The following is a 16664-nucleotide window of genomic DNA, read 5'->3' on the forward strand; positions in this document are numbered from 1 at the left end:
TACTTTGTCCGTAATTCTTATATTTGGGGTAACATTTAGTAAACCCATCTGGGGAGAGAGACACTGCGTCCTCCTCCCGAAACTACCCTAAAAGGAAACCCAATTTCTCTTAGTCAGTCCTCACCCAAACGCAACCATAAGGTTCCTACCGCATCCACCTCCTTCCCCCTCCTTTCGCTCAAATATATCCCATTTTTTTAGTTTGGTTTGGTCCCGTAAATTTTCAAATATTTATTTCCTATATATCAAGAGGAAAGGGGGTCCCCCTTTCATGGAATGCGGAAATATGGGTCTGTTTGACCGCGGAGTTCAGATGCTATTGACCACGGTCGGCGCATTTGCCGCCTTCAGTCTCATGACCATCGCGGTTGGCACGGACTACTGGCTGTACTCGCGCGGCACGTGCAAGTCAAAGTCGGTCAGCGATAACGAGACCAGCAAGAAGAACGAAGAGGTGATGACCCATTCGGGATTGTGGAGGACGTGTTGCTTAGAAGGTAATTGAGCCACATGCGTTTTGCAGTCACTTTATTTTCTCCATGTCAGTATACCATAGTGATTACATTTGAACCTTTAGCTACATGTAGTAAAACCTATCCCACTCGTTGACGTTATAACTTTTATCCCTTCCTTTGCTTTTCTACTGACATATGCCATGTGGATCAGGTTTATCTTAAGCCCCATACAGTGTATCAAACACAGAATTGGGCCAATGAACTACTGTAAGAACCCTCCATTTCACACCTCTTAGACCTATACACAATCCTCAAGTGACACCTTCAAAACATGACTTTTCTACATTCTTTGCCACCAGTCGATTGTATTGTTCAAAACAGCACCAAGTGACCATGCCATTCTTCAAACATTTCTAATTGTGATAACATATGATAATGACCAGTGCACAAGAGCAACAGAGAGTCAGCCATTCCTGTCAAATTTCCATCCAGACCCCACCTTTGACCTCTGGATGATGGGGTGCCTTAACAGTGCTTGTCATTTACCCTTTGACCTGGCAGTGCTTAGTATTTTCTGAGTTGTCAAACACAGTCACCTCTCAAGCGCAGGTTCAAGACCACCTCCCACGTCTTGACTTGACACACAGCGTGGTCTTGTTTCCTGTCATGCTCTGGCGGAGGCGTCAGATGCTGACTTTGAGCGTAACCTTGTGAGGTCACGCAGTGTTACATCTTCTTAGCAGAGAGATTCACACAGGCCTCCTGTCTCTCTGCACACTCCTCTGTCATTTGATAAGCAGTAAGCAGTCAGTCTCAGGTCAGATCTCTGCTCTAACAGCCTGAGGTGAAGTCAGCCCCAGGAAGTGGTTTATGAAAATAATGTCAGTGCCACTCAACTGTAAAGATCTGATGATTTGAACTCTTCAAAATGTGTATGTTTGCACAGAATAAAGTTATGTGTTTTTTGGCATGTTAAATTCACATTGGCAAAAATGTATAAAAAAATTGGAAATTACAGGGATGTATTTTTATTTAGAGAGTTTCCTGGGCAATGAAAGTACTGTTGTATGTTAATTTCTTAATCGACATTACTGGGTGATTTTGACCAAGGTACGATGGCTGACGTTGGCCATATCTGTCAGGGCGGCTTAAGCATCTGCTTAAGGTTTGTTCAAGGTCTGTCTGACACCCTGCAGCTACCCTTTCCAGGAGCTCTCTGCATCTGTTCTCCTGTGCTAGCCAGGACATACAGTGGGAGAGCCATTTTAGGTCTCAACGTGACCCATCACAGGTTAACTACAGCTGTGGAGAGGTTTTCAAAGACTAGAGATTTTTAACCTCTGTTGAAAATTCACACTTATCTGTGAAGGTGGTGAAAATCAGTGGTGTGATATGACTGGCCTTTGCCTTAGTCAGGCTGTTATGTAATTAACAGACAATTGTTCATAGTCCAGACCTGACCAAAATCTCCTATACTTGGCACAAGGTGAATTACAATTACAAAGCCCATATGCCACAGCTTCTCTTTTGTGGCAAGATAACAGCCTCCCTCCTTTGAATTGTTGATCCAAATAGCAGGAAATGAACACTGATTTGTAATTTGCGATTCCTGAATGGTCTCAGGCCTTGATGAGGGGAGGAAGCGGAGAACGGCACCATCGCATTTACACATCGAGGTCAGATTCATTTGAATACCAATCCAAACGACTTCCTGCTGTGGAAATTGGGCTTAAAAAAACGCAATCGGGTAAATTTATTCATGGGTAATTAGCACAATTTATACCGAAATCTGTGATATTGAAAAATAGGAAGTAAACTGCAGAGCCGGATCCAGCTGCAGTGGAGTATAAGCAGCAGCTCATCCACAAGAAGCTCCTGCTACAGACCAGGTGTGGTGCTGCTATGTCTGCCATCTCAGGTGGATACTGTAACTACAGCATGAAGAGGTTCATGCCAATGCTGAAATCAAGTGGGTACTTTGTATGGAAAATCACCATCCTACACCTTGTGTCTCATATATCGGTAGCTACCTTGTTGCGATGGATGATGATGCATCCTGTCTGTATCACAACTGACAATGCAGACAGTGATTTGCTGTAGCCCAGCTCTGGCCCACTCATACAGCTCATGTTGTGTGCCCAGGTGGGCGAGGGGTTGTGTTTGTTTAATCAGCTCCTGGAGAGTCCCTGATCACAGAGGGGAATGTCCACACAACCATCTACCACTCTACTGCTCACTCCAGGCCCTGTAATACCATACCTAGCCTCGCCCATGAGAAAGTAACCATACAGGCTGAGAGAGTGTGTGTGTGTGTGTGTGTGTGTGCGTGCGTGCATGCGTGCGTGCGTGCATGCGGGTGCGTGCGTGAATGCATGTTTGTGTGAAGGTAGAGGCACTTCTCACTGATCTCTCCTCCGGTGAACATTCAGGTCCTTTTCCCTCTCCAGCACTGGAAAGAGAGTGGAACACTTCGATGGTTCCATAAAATATGGCTTATATAGATTTTGTAGATTTACACTTGTTTTCACTAGTCGCCTGTGCTATCAGTCATACTGAAAATGCAATAGCATATGTCATCGCCAAAGCATGCGATTCATTTGTGAAATCTTACATTGCCCTTGGAGCTGGTTCATATGAATGCCGAGTCCCTTGATCTGTTGCAGTATTTGATTCAATTGTCCTGACATCAGAGAAACCAAACGATGTGTGCTATCAGCAAAGAGCCCTCCACAAGATTTGGCAACAATGTGCCCCTGGCTTACTATTTGGGCAAACAACATCTAACAGGAGCAACACAGTCCATTACGAGGAAGGTCAAAGATTAGAGTTCAGCATACATCACAGTTCTATGCTTGCTCCACTCATTCACATCAAATGAGACGCAGTCATTTTAATATGTTTTGTATTGCAATTTGCACTGTATTATACAGTATATTGTATTATGTAGGTGGGTGGCCTTGTGAGAGCCAGAACGGCTCATAGGGCAGGAGTCATCTCCTGTTTCTGAAGCATGAGGTAGAGGCAGGAGGTTATGTAGTATTATGTAGTGTTATGTATATTATTCACATTTACATGTCAGTCATTTAGCAGACGCTCTTATCCACAGTGACTTACAGTACATACATGTTCATACTTTTTCGTACTGGTCCCTAAGGGCATCAAACCCACAAATCATGCTCTATCAACAGGAGGATTATGTATATTATATTATGAATTTTAGGTATTTTATTTGTTGTTTTGTTTCCTGTTTGGACCCGAGGAAGAGTACTTAGGGATCCCAATACAATACTAAATACTAAATGCCTCTTCTATAGTGAGAAATAAATATCCAAGACTACATTTTAAACACAGAATAAAATCCTTTGGAGCCTATATTGTCATAGTCACCCTAATACACTAGCACCCAGTTATACTGCCAGTTATACTGGCAGTTTTACTAGCAGTTATACTAGCAGCTATACTAGCAGTTATACTAGCAGCTATACTAGCATATATACTATCTGTTATACTATCAGTTATACTATCAGTTATACTAGCATATATACTAGCATATATACTAGCTGTTATACTAGCATATATACTAGCTGTTATACTATCAGTTATACTATCAGTTATACTAGCATATATACTAGCTGTTATACTAGCAGTTATACTAGCTGTTATACTAGCAGTTATATTAGCTGTTATACTGGCAGTTACACTGGCAGTTATACTAGCTGTTATACTGGCAGTTATACTGACAGTTATACAGACAGTTATACTAGCAGTTATACTAGCTGTTATACTGGTGGTTATACTATCAGTTTTACTAGCAGGTATACTGGCAGTTATACTGGCAGTTATACTGGCAGTTATACTAGCATATATACTAGCTGTTATACTAGCAGTTATACCTGCTGTTATTCTGGCAGTTATACTAGCTGTTATACTGGCAGTTATACTGGCAGTTATACTGGTGGTTATACTATCAGTTTTACTAGCAGGTATACTGGTGGTTATACTAGCAGTTATACTAGCTGTTATACTAGCAGTTATATTAGCTGTTATACTGGCAGTTACACTGGCAGTTATACTAGCTGTTATACTGGCAGTTATACTGACAGTTATACAGACAGTTATACTAGCAGTTATACTATCAGTTTTACTAGCAGGTATACTGGCAGTTATACTGGCAGTTATACTAGCAGGTATACTAGCAGTTATACTGGCAGTTATACTAGCAGTTATACTGGCAGTTATACTAGCAGGTATACTGGCAGTTATACTAGCAGTTATACTGGCAGTTATACTGGCAGTTATACTGGCAGTTATACTGGTGGTTATACTATCAGTTTTACTAGCAGGTATACTGGCAGTTATACTGGCAGTTATACTGGCAGTTATACTAGCATATATACTAGCAGTTATACTAGCAGTTATACCTGCTGTTATTCTGGCAGTTATACTAGCTGTTATACTAGCAGTTATACTGGCAGTTATACTAGCAGTTATACTGGCAGTTATACTGGCAGTTATACTGGCAGTTATACTAGCATATATACTAGCTGTTATACTATCAGTTTTACTAGCAGGTATACTGGCAGTTATACTGGCAGTTATACTAGCAGTTATACTAGCAGTTATACTAGCTGTTATACTGGCAGTTATACTGGCAGTTATACTAGAAGTTATACTAGCAGTTATACTAGCTGTTATACTGGCAGTTATACTATCAATTATACTAGTAGTTATACTAGCAGTTATACTAGCAGGTATACTAGCAGTTATACTGGCAGTTATACTAGCTGTTATACTAGCAGTTATACTGGCAGTTATACTAGCAGTTATACTGGCAGTTATGCTGGCAGTTATACTGGCAGTTGTACTAGCAGTTATACTGGCTGTTATACTAGCAGTTATACTAGCAGTTATACTGGCAGTTATACTGGCTGGCAGGTATGCTGGCAGTTATACTGGCAGTTATACTAGCAGTTATACAAGCAGTTATACTAGCAGTTATACTGGCAGTTATACTGGCAGTTATGCTGGCAGTTATACTAGCAGTTTTACTAGCAGGTATGCTGGCAGTTATACTGGCAGTTATACTAGCAGTTATACTAGCAGTTATACAAGCAGTTATACTAGCAGTTATACAAGCAGTTATACTAGCAGTTATACTAGCAGTTATACTAGCAGTTATACTAGCAGTTATACTAGCAGTTATACTAGCAGTTATACTAGCAGTTATACTGGCAGTTATGCTGGCAGTTATACAGGCAGTTGTACTAGCAGTTATACTGGCTGTTATACTAGCAGTTATACTAGCTGTTATACTAGCTGTTATGCTGGCAGTTATACTAGCTGTTATACTGGCAGTTATACTAGCAGTTATACTAGCAGGTATACTGGCAGTTATACTGGCTGTTATACTAGCAGTTATACTAACAGTTATACTGGCTGTTATGCTGGCAGTTATACTAGCTGTTATACTGGCAGTTATACTAGCAGTTATACTAGCAGGTATACTGGCAGTTATACTGGCTGGCAGGTATGCTGGCAGTTATACTGGCAGTTATACTAGCAGTTATACTGGCAGTTATATTAGCAGTTATACTAGCAGTTATACTAGCAGTTATACTAGCAGTTATACTGGCAGTTATACAAGCAGTTATACTAGCATATATACTGGCCTATGCTTTGGAAGCCTGTGCAAACTAGTCTGTGTATTATTGTCATACTGAGGCAGAGCCATACAAAGGGGATGAGGTAGGGGGATTTGTCTGGGGCTATCTTCTGTGTGTGTTAAGCATACGGCAAACATGTGTGGTGCTAATGGATTGAGCCCCAGAGGGAGGGGGGAACACTGCTCCATCCTGTCTGGGCTGGGTGACTGCATACCGGAGCATCCACGTCGGTCGGCACGGCCTCCGCTCCTCACAGCCAGGTATAGCACACCGCCACGCCTCGCTCCACGCTAATCTGCCCCATTCATCTTCATTACAGCGCCCCCCTCTGCCTCGGCTATAGGATGAGAAACGAAGGAAGGGAGGAGGAGGGGGGGCGGGCAGGAGGTGCAAAAGAAGATGGGAAAATCCTTTGACAAAAGAGGACTACTTTGGTGGCTGTGTTTCCCCCCCTTTCCTCCTATCACCTGTTGTATGAGTGGTTTTCTTCAGTAAGACCAATAATTCACCCCCTGCCTCGGGGTTCACTGGCAGAGCCGTTTCCCATGAAGGACTATCAGCAATAGAGGGAATACATGTGCTTTGTTTGCTACCTCCATGCCGTTTGGAAGAGTAGTCCAATGCTTTGTGATGCCATATGAATGAAAATATATGGGGGCCAGCTTTACCCTCTGCATGAAAAAAACTTGAAATCCACCCACTTGGTACAATTTCCTGGTTTCTCAGTTGTGGAAATGGACTGGTGCTGAAGAGAATGCATGTAGGATGGTTCAGGGAATGAATGACCAAACTCCAGGACTTGTTCTTGTGGCCTCCCTCGGTTCCTTCCTGTCAATCATCTTGAGACTATACCAGTGTGTGTGTACAGGCACTGTATCTTATGGTTTTCTACATGAGTATGTGGGTGTAGCGTTTTGAACAGGTGGGAGAAATCTACTAGTGCTTTCTCCATGTGTATGTTTTTGTTGGTGTATGTGTGTTTGAGCCTGAGCACTTGTTTGTGTGTGTGTACACGTTTGTGTTTGTGTGTGTGTCTGTGTGTGTGTGGGTGTGTGTGTGAATGTTTACACGCGCGTGTGCGTACATGCATGTGTATATATCCGGCGTGTATGTGTGTGTGTATGTGTGTGTGTGTGTGTAAGAGAAAAACACAGAATGAGAGATAGTGCAGAGATTGTTGGGCTGGGCAGTGCCAGTGCTCCAGAGCAGGACTAGTCTCATAGTCCAATCAGATAAGGATTACACCGGCTGGAACATGCCCACCCAGGCTAATGACCTGACCCTAAAGTGGCATTAGGCTGTATTATGACACGGCTCCACTGTACACCCAGCTGCATGAACAGGATAACATGCCCGCATATCCGCCATCAAGGAACACAAGCGTAGCCACGCACACCAGTGTACTGGCCATATCAAGTTGAATACAGAGTACTATATCCGTGGCAATTCAGAGTGGTCTGGTCTTCAACCACTTGTTGAGATAGGGGCAATAGGGGTTCATGGACAATCCCTCCCTTAGTGTTTCATTGGACTGGCTATCCACACTCGGAGGGTTGTGGAATGACATCTGCCCCAGTCACATCCCTCCTCTCAGCTGCTATCTAAGTGACTGGGCTCTATTGCACTGTCACCTCTCCCAGAGCCCATAGATAGATGTGATTCATTTAGCTTTGACCTGTCTGCCACTGTGGCTACAGTAGCTCTGCTCTGCTGGGACTGCAGACAGACACTACTGGTCTGGACTGTTTTATTGGTCTGTACCCTGGTCCGTTCTATTGGCCACTAAGGCCTGATTATTACAGTACAGTCATTACTAGATGGGGCTGTGTGAGACTCAATCACCTTCATTACAGTAGTACAGTGTCTGTGGTGTCAGTCTGTCTGTCATTGTCCCACTGTGGAGATGGCCATGTACTGTAGTTCTACTCATTTATAATGTACTGTCCATTGCCTTGGGGTTTCCTCTTATTGGAGAGAGAGTGAATAGTGGGAGTGATTGTGGTTCAGTACAGTCTTATATGCTGTTGCAGTGTTTTGGTCATGTGTAGGTCAATCACTAAGCCCCTCCTTTCTAAAGTTATAACATGCTTTAGTACAGTGAAGGTTATATCACTTTCCTATCTGGTTTTCTCATTCTCATTCTATGCTCCAGTATAGTGGAGGTGTGTAGTATGTAGGAGTCTCCATGCTATTCTGAATCTCCCCTCCCCCACACTTAGCTAACTGTACCTGCCAGAGAAGGCCTCTCCTGGCTTGGCAGTGGTGTGAAGTGGCATAATCCTCATCTCCATCTCCTCCATGTGCCCGTGTTGTGTGATGGGCTATGGAGGGGGAGATGCCATAGGAATTGGTTTAGGGTATGATTAATGGCACTGATGGCTTTGATCGATGGGAGACGTGCTGTAAACTTTGGTAGCCCTGTCCCATAAAAGCCACCCTCCTGCACGCCCACCTGCCTGCCCGCCTGCCTGCCCACCTGCCCACTCAGCGTGTAGGAGTCCCCCTGCTCCACTAAACGAGAGGGCCAGTCGTAAATTAGAAAAAAGGACACGTGTCAAAGAGGGGATGGCGTCCGGGTCACCACATGATAATTACATCAGTCCTCTCCAGTCACTGAAACTTGTGTGTGTGTGTGTGTGTGTGTGTGTGTGTGTGTGTGTGTGTGTGTGTGTGTGTGTGTGTGTGTGTGTGTGTGTGTGTGTGTGTGTGTGTGTGTGTGTGTGTGTGTGTGTGTGTGTGTGTGTGTGTGTGTGTGTGTGCGTATGTGTGTGGCTCTAGCCTTCATTTACACATGTTATTTTTAGCTGCAGTCAGTTGTGTTGAGGGGGAGTCTATCTTTATCCTACATGGCCAGGGAACAAATCAGTAGTGCACATGGGCTGGGCAGCTGGACCAGTCATACCCTGGGCCAGTCATCATACCCTTGGACAGTCATACCCTGGGCCATACTCTGGGCCATTCATACCCTGGGACAGTCATCAAACCCTGGGCCAGTCATCATACCCTTGGACAGTCATACCCTGGGACATACTCTGGGCCAGTCATACCCTGGGACAGTCATAGCCTGGGACAGTCATTATACCCTGGGACAGTCATCATACCCTGGGATAGTCATACCCTGTGGCAGTCAAACCCTGGGCTAGTCTCTGTAACACTATTGAATGGACAGAGGGCACTGGACTCTGGCTGCCAATAGATGTTATTGTACCGATTACAGTTGACTGTTATAGTACACAAACTTGATGAAAATACATGTGAAGCACTGACACCAGAAACAGTGAGATGAGACTGAAAGAAATGAATGTATCCTGGCAGGATATTGCATGGTTACAGGCACAAATAAATAGTTCACTGCTCCTAACAACACAGAAGTCTCTTACCTTGGTTCCACATCAGCGGCCATTTCCTTAAGCAGTGGAAATCTCCCAAAGAGACCCAATAGTAAATAATAATTAACCTCAGATACAATCCATTCATTTTAAGGAGGTGAGATCCACTCCTTTTTCCTGCGATAGTGAGGAGAAACTACAGCAATCTGCCTTTTGATTAATTGGTGGTGTCCACAGCGCAGTTCATTTGCCATCTATTACACCGTATTTGCTTTGTGTCAGCGCGGAGCCCAAACACACTGCATCATCCCGGAGAGTGGGAGTGGGTAGAGTTCTGTCTGCTCCCCAACACCCTGCCATACTGTATGGGGTGTGAGGTGAGCCTGCACCTGCACCTGCACCTGCACCTGGATCCAGTAAGACCAAGGCCCCGGTCCTTCACGGGGTTACGACTCCAGCCCTAGCACAACAGGCTCTCAGTGTTGCTGGGGATAGGAGAATGAGATATTCCCACCTCTGTAGAACCCTCTTAGCACCTAGTGGGAAAGGTGCTGACATCTCCACTCCCTGCCTGGTCCAGGTATATTTACTGTAGATAGCGTAACTCCAGTTTCATATACTCTGCAATCAATGTGTTTTAGGTATAACAATACAATGGAGCTAGACAGAGTTGTAATATGAGATGTGCAGAGTTTTGAGGGTATTGGATTTCTGCACAGCTAAAGAGTTGAGTCCTGACTGCAGGGCAGACAGATAGAGTAATGATTTTGTTGTATTCACCTGAGCCCTCGTTTCTTTTTTCATTGTCAATCGACCCGGGTCAGAGAGAGTAATGTCACATTTTGACAACGTTATTGACAAGTAACATTTGAGGTTGCAAAGGCAAATGGAAATCTTTGTCACAACACACTGACTGAAGGTCTTCTGTGCCTTATCTCCTTTAAGGGGATGTCGGTGGCCATGTTTGTATGAGGGCCTGCAGAGGCCATACTGTGTGTGTGTGTGTGTGTGTGTAACAGTATAACTTTAGTACGTCCCCTCGCCCCGACCTCGGGCGCGAACCAGGGACCCTCTGCACACATCAACAACAGTCACCCACGAAGCGTCGTTACCCATCGCTCCACAAAAGCCGCGGCCCTTGCAGAGCAAGGGGCAACACTACTTCTAGGTTTCAGAGCAAGTGACGTAACTGATTGAAACGCTATTAGCGCGTACCCGCTAACAAGCCATTTCACATCCGTTACACTCACCCCCCTTTCAACCTCCTCCTTTTCCGCAGCAACCAGTGATCCGGGTCAACAGCATCAATGTAACAGTATAACTTTAGTACGTCCCCTCGCCCCGACCTCGGGCGCGAACCAAGGACCCTCTGCACACATCAACAACAGTCACCCACGAAGCGTCGTTACCCATCGCTCCACAAAAGCCGCGGCCCTTGCAGAGCAAGGGGCAACACTACTTCTAGGTTTCAGAGCAAGTGACGTAACTGATTGAAACGCTATTAGCGCGTACCCGCTAACAAGCCATTTCACATCCGTTACACTCACCCCCCTTTCAACCTCCTCCTTTTCCGCAGCAACCAGTGATCCGGGTCACGGCACCAATGTAACAGTATAACTTTAGTACGTCCCCTCGCCCCGACCTCGGGCGCAAACCAGGGACCCTCTGCACACATCAACAACAGTCACCCAAGAAGCGTCGTTACCCATCGCTCCACAAAAGCCGCGGCCCTTGCAGAGCAAGGGGCAACACTACTTCTAGGTTTCAGAGCAAGTGACGTAACTGATTGAAACGCTATTAGCGCGTACCCGCTAACTAGCTAGCCATTTCACATCCGTTACATGTGCGAGTGTAGGGCTGTTCAGATGGTCCTGTTAACTGCACTCCAGAGTGAGTTTTTACTGCAGCCGACAGAGCTGGCAGACCCCACTGTCACAGCAAATGGTGCTGTTGGGAAAACAAACACTTGTAATGAGACTCTATCTGTCAAATGAGACCATAAGAAACTGCTCCAAGCTAAGAAAAAAAATGGAAGGTGGTGATGTCATCGGCTGTCTTGAATGGGAGTAATGATGTTGACAAGGTCAAAGGGAGACTGCTGAACATTTGATTATTGGTAAAAAAATATATATATATTTATAGTTATGCAATCCAAATATTTATTTTTAAACAGAAAAACATTTTTAAAGCCATCCCATTTTAACCTACACAAACTTTGTGTAAGTTACACTCAATGTTATTTCAGAATGAATCTGTCCCAACTTGTATCTTATCTGTGAACTGTAGCTTTAGCAGTGACAGAGTGAGTTGGGGGTTAATCTGAAGGCTGATGATGGAATATGTTCTCTACAGGAAATGATGTAAACCTGGTGTCCAGGTATGGCTGACACTCGATTATTCATGTCTATAGAGGGATAATGTATGTGTTCTGACTCTGAAGCTCAGCCACAGTCTTAGCCACAATGCTGAGAACGCATCTGATTTTCCTGAAGATGAAAGACAATGCTACGGTAATCTCCAGATCAGGTCGAATCAAGGAGTTTGTCAAAATGAAGGTGCTACATACTGATGTAGCTGGGGATAAGGCTCTGCTAAATCACAGAGGAAGATGATGCAACACTTCCTGTCCAGCCCATCACGTTTAACCCCTTCTGTCCCACTCCTTTCTGTGTGTGTGTGTGTGTGTGTGTGTGTGTGTGTGTGTGTGTGTGTGTGTGTGTGTGTGTGTGTGTGTGTGTGTGTGTGTGTGTGTGTGTGTGTGTGTGTGTGTGCGCTCATTGCCTGTGTGCAGTAAGGAACAGTATGAATTTTTAATGGCGAGCAGCGTGGCTTTCCTTTGCTCTCTCAGATCGTTTTCCAGGACAGGAGTCTCTCAGGAGTTCACAACAGCATGCACATGGACTGCTCCTGTGCCATAACACACACACACATTCACAACCAGGGTCAGGAAGGAATTCTTCTCTATCACAGCTAGTGTGCACCGCTACTCTTACTGACACGCATACCTGACAAACACATGCATACAGAGAGGGAGAAATGCAGCAGCCTATACTTGAACCAGCCTAAAGGTGCTGTAACCACCATACCCCAGACCTGCTGGTCTCATGTTGCTGTAACCACCATACCCCAGACGTGCTGGTCTCATGTTGCTGTAACCACCATACCCCAGACCTGCTGGTCTCATGGTGCTGTAACCACCATACCTCAGACCTGCTGGTCTCATGTTGCTGTAACCACCATACCCCAGACCTGCTGGTCTCATGGTGCTGTAACCACCATACCCCAGACCTGCTGGTCTCATGGTGCTGTAACCACCATACCCCAGACCTGCTGGTCTCATGTTGCTGTAACAACCCTACCCCAGACCTGCTGGTCTCATGGTGCTGTAACCACCATACCCCAGACCTGCTGGTCTCATGTTGCTGTAACCAACATACCCCAGACCTGCTGGTCTCATGTTGCTGTAACCTCCATACCCTAGACCTGCTGGTCTCATGGTGCTGTAACCACCATACCCCAGACCTGCTGGTCTCATGTTGCTGTAACCAACATACCCCAGACCTGCTGGTCTCATGTTGCTGTAACCACCATACCCCAGACCTGCTGGTCTCATGTTGCTGTAACCACCATACCCCAGACCTGCTGGTCTCGTGGTGCTGTAACCACCATACCCCAGACCTGCTGGTCTCATATTGCTGTAACCACCATACCCCAGACCTGCTGGTCTCATGGTGCTGTAACCACCATACCTCAGACCTGCTGGTCTCATGTTGCTGTAATCACCATACCCCAGACCTGCTGGTCTCATGGTGCTGTAACCACCATACCCCAGACCTGCTGGTCTCATGTTGCTGTAATCACCATACCCCAGACCTGCTGGTCTCATGGTGCTGTAACCACCATACCCCAGACCTGCTGGTCTCATGGTGCTGTAACCACCATACCCCAGACCTGCTGGTCTCATGTTGCTGTAACAACCATACCCCAGACCTGCTGGTCTCATGTTGCTGTAACCACCATACCCCAGACCTGCTGGTCTCATGGTGCTGTAACAACCATACCCCAGACCTGCTGGTCTCATGTTGCTGTAACCACCATACCCCAGACCTGCTGGTCTCATGTTGCTGTAACCACCATACCCCAGACCTGCTGATCTCATGGTGCTGTAACCACCATACCCCAGACCTGCTGGTCTCATGGTGCTGTAACCACCATACCCCAGACCTGCTGGTCTCATGGTGCTGTAACCACCATACCCCAGACCTGCTGGTCTCATGGTGCTGTAACCACCATACCCCAGACCTGCTGGTCTCATGGTGCTGTAACAACCATACCCCAGACCTGCTGGTCTCATGTTGCTGTAACCACCATACCCCAGACCTGCTGGTCTCATGTTGCTGTAACCACCATACCCCAGACCTGCTGGTCTCATGTTGCTGTAACCACCATACCCCAGACCTGCTGATCTCATGGTGCTGTAACCACCATACCCCAGACCTGCTGGTCTCATGGTGCTGTAACCACCATACCCCAGACCTGCTGGTCTCATGGTGCTGTAACCACCATACCCCAGACCTGCTGGTCTCATGGTGCTGTAACCACCATACCCCAGACCTGCTGGTCTCATGGTGCTGTAACAACCATACCCCAGACCTGCTGGTCTCATGTTGCTGTAACCACCATACCCCAGACCTGCTGGTCTCATGTTGCTGTAACCACCATACCCCAGACCTGCTGGTCTCATGGGGTTGCACAAGTCAAAAATGAACATATTGTATCAAAATGAAGTTGCGATGATGGGCTGTAAGGAGCCTGGCTTTTATATTTTGTTTCCCCTCAGTACGCCTCATACCACCTGTTGGAGAGCTCCGCGGCAGATGGCAGACAAAGGCTCAGAACACAACACTGTATTACTGTCGGCCTCAGTGTCTGCTACTGTCAATGTCAGTATCACTTATACAATTGACTGAATATCTCACTGGCTCACTATATCTGTGTAGGAATTACATCCTACGGCAACCCTGTAACCAAGTTAGCCATTGTCATATGTGTCTACAGTGGAAAGGTGAGACTTTGCTCTAGGACGCCCACAGGCCTCACAAGATTTGTCTGAAGGCCCCCGGTATCAGTTGGAAACATTAATGGAAGAACAGTATACTGTATATGGAGACTGTTTGGTGCTAAAAATAAGGGGTTAAATACATGTAAAAAATAATAAAAAATTATGGTCATTATATTTCTTATATCTCTCAGATACAGGACAGACACTTCAGAACAAACTTCCTTTAGATTTTTTTGGGGGACTATCTGTTGTTCCATGTAGTGAATCTGTTATTCAATGCATTTGTATGGGCTAATAGCAGTAAGGCCAAATTAATTGTTTTATCAAATACATTTTTATATACTGTATATGGATTTTTTATACTTCAAGGGGTCTTAAAATCAAATAGCTAAATGATCCTTGGTATGACCTTCTTAAAACAATTCAAATCAAATAGCTAAATGATCCTTGGTATGACCTTCTTAAAACAATTCCACATACAGTGCATTCGGAAAGTGTTCAGATCCCTTGGCTTTTTTCACATTTTGTTACGTTACAGCCTTTTTCTAAAATATATATATTTTTAATTCCTCATCAATCTACACACAATACCCCATAATGACAAAGTGAGAACAGTTTTATTTATTTTTTGCAAATTTATTTTAAAAATTTAACAGAAATACCTGATTTAAATAAGTATTCAGACCCTTTTCTATGAGACTCGAAATTGAGCTCAGGTGCATCCTGATTCCATTGATCATCATTGAGATGTTTCTACAACTTGATTGGAGTCCACATGTGGTAAATTCAAATGATTGAACATGATTTGGAAAGGCACACACCTGTCTATATAAGGTCCCACAGTTGACAGTGCATGTCAGAGCAAAAACATAGCCATGAGGTCAAAGGAATTGTCCGTAGAGCTCCGAGACAGGATTGTGTCGAGGCACAGATCTGGGGAAGGGTGCCAAAACATTTCTGCAGCATTGAAGGTCCCCAAGAACACAGTGGCCTCCATCATTCTTAAATGGAAGAAGTTTGGAACCACCAAGACTCTTCCTAGAGCTGGCCGCCCAGCCAAACTGAGCAATCTGGGGTGAAGGGCCTTGGTCAGGGATGTGACCAAGAACCCAAAGGTCAGTCTGACAGAGCTCCAGAGTTAATCTGTGGAGATGGGAGAACCTTTCAGAAGGACAACCATCTCTACAGCACTCCACCAATCAGGCCTTTATGGTAGAGTGGCCAGACGGAAGCCACTCCTCAGTAAAAGGCACATGACAGCCCGCTTGGTGTTTGCCAAAAGGCACCTAGAGGACTCTTAGATCACGAGAAACAAGATTCTCTGGTCTGATGAAACCAAGATTGAACTCTTTGGCCTGAATGCCATCCCTACGGTGAAGCATAGTGGTGGCAGCATCATGCTGTGGGGATGTTTTTCTGCGACAGGGACTGGGAGAGTAGTTAGGATCGAGGGAAAGAGAGATCCTTGATGAAAACCTGCTGTAGAGTGCTCAGGACCTCAGACTGGAGTGGAGGCTCACCTTCCAACAGGACAATGACCCTAAGCACACAGCCAATAGAACGCAGGAGTGGCATCAGGACAAGTCTCTGAATGTCCTTAAGTGGCCCAGCCAGAGCCCGGACTTGAACCTGATCCAACACCTCTGGAGAGACCTGAAAATAGCTGTGCAGCAATGCTCCCCATCCAATCTGAAAGAGCTTGAGGCGATCTGCAGAGAAGAATGGGAGGAACTTCCCAAATACAGGTGTGCAAAGCTTGTAGTGTCATACCCAAGAAGACACAAGGCTATACTTGCTGCCAAAGGTGCTTAAACAAAGTACCGAGTAAATGTCTGAATACTTATGTAAATGTGATATTTCTGTTTTTTATATAATTTTTATTTGCGAACATTTCCAAAAACCTGTTTTTGCTTTGACATTATGGTGTATTGTGTGTAGATTGATGAGAGAAAATTAAATCAATTTTAGAACAAGGTTGTAATGTAACAAAATGTGGAAAAAGTCAAGGGGTCTGAATATTTTCCGAATGCACTGTAGCTTAGTGGATCCCTTAGACAGGGCTTAGACTTAGGGTTAACCCTAATTATAGGGTTAACCCTAATTGCTCCAGGGTTGTCGTTGATAATGGCAGACCCTGGCTGTGACCACACTCTCT

General features: G+C 45.2%; 1 protein-coding gene across 1 annotated transcript in view; it reads left to right on the forward strand.

The window, feature by feature from the left end:
- Positions 1-286: 286 nt before the first annotated feature.
- LOC120044647 (voltage-dependent calcium channel gamma-2 subunit-like) overlaps positions 287-16664 on the forward strand; it is a 69683-nt gene continuing 53305 nt past the window's right edge. Inside the window, exon 1 of the mRNA XM_038989322.1 lies at positions 287-497. Coding sequence (XP_038845250.1) covers positions 287-497 — 211 coding nt within the window. The remainder of the gene's footprint in view (positions 498-16664) is intronic.

This window comes from Salvelinus namaycush, chromosome 3 (genome assembly GCF_016432855.1).
Source record: "Salvelinus namaycush isolate Seneca chromosome 3, SaNama_1.0, whole genome shotgun sequence".
Classification (NCBI taxonomy): Eukaryota; Metazoa; Chordata; class Actinopteri; order Salmoniformes; family Salmonidae; genus Salvelinus; species Salvelinus namaycush.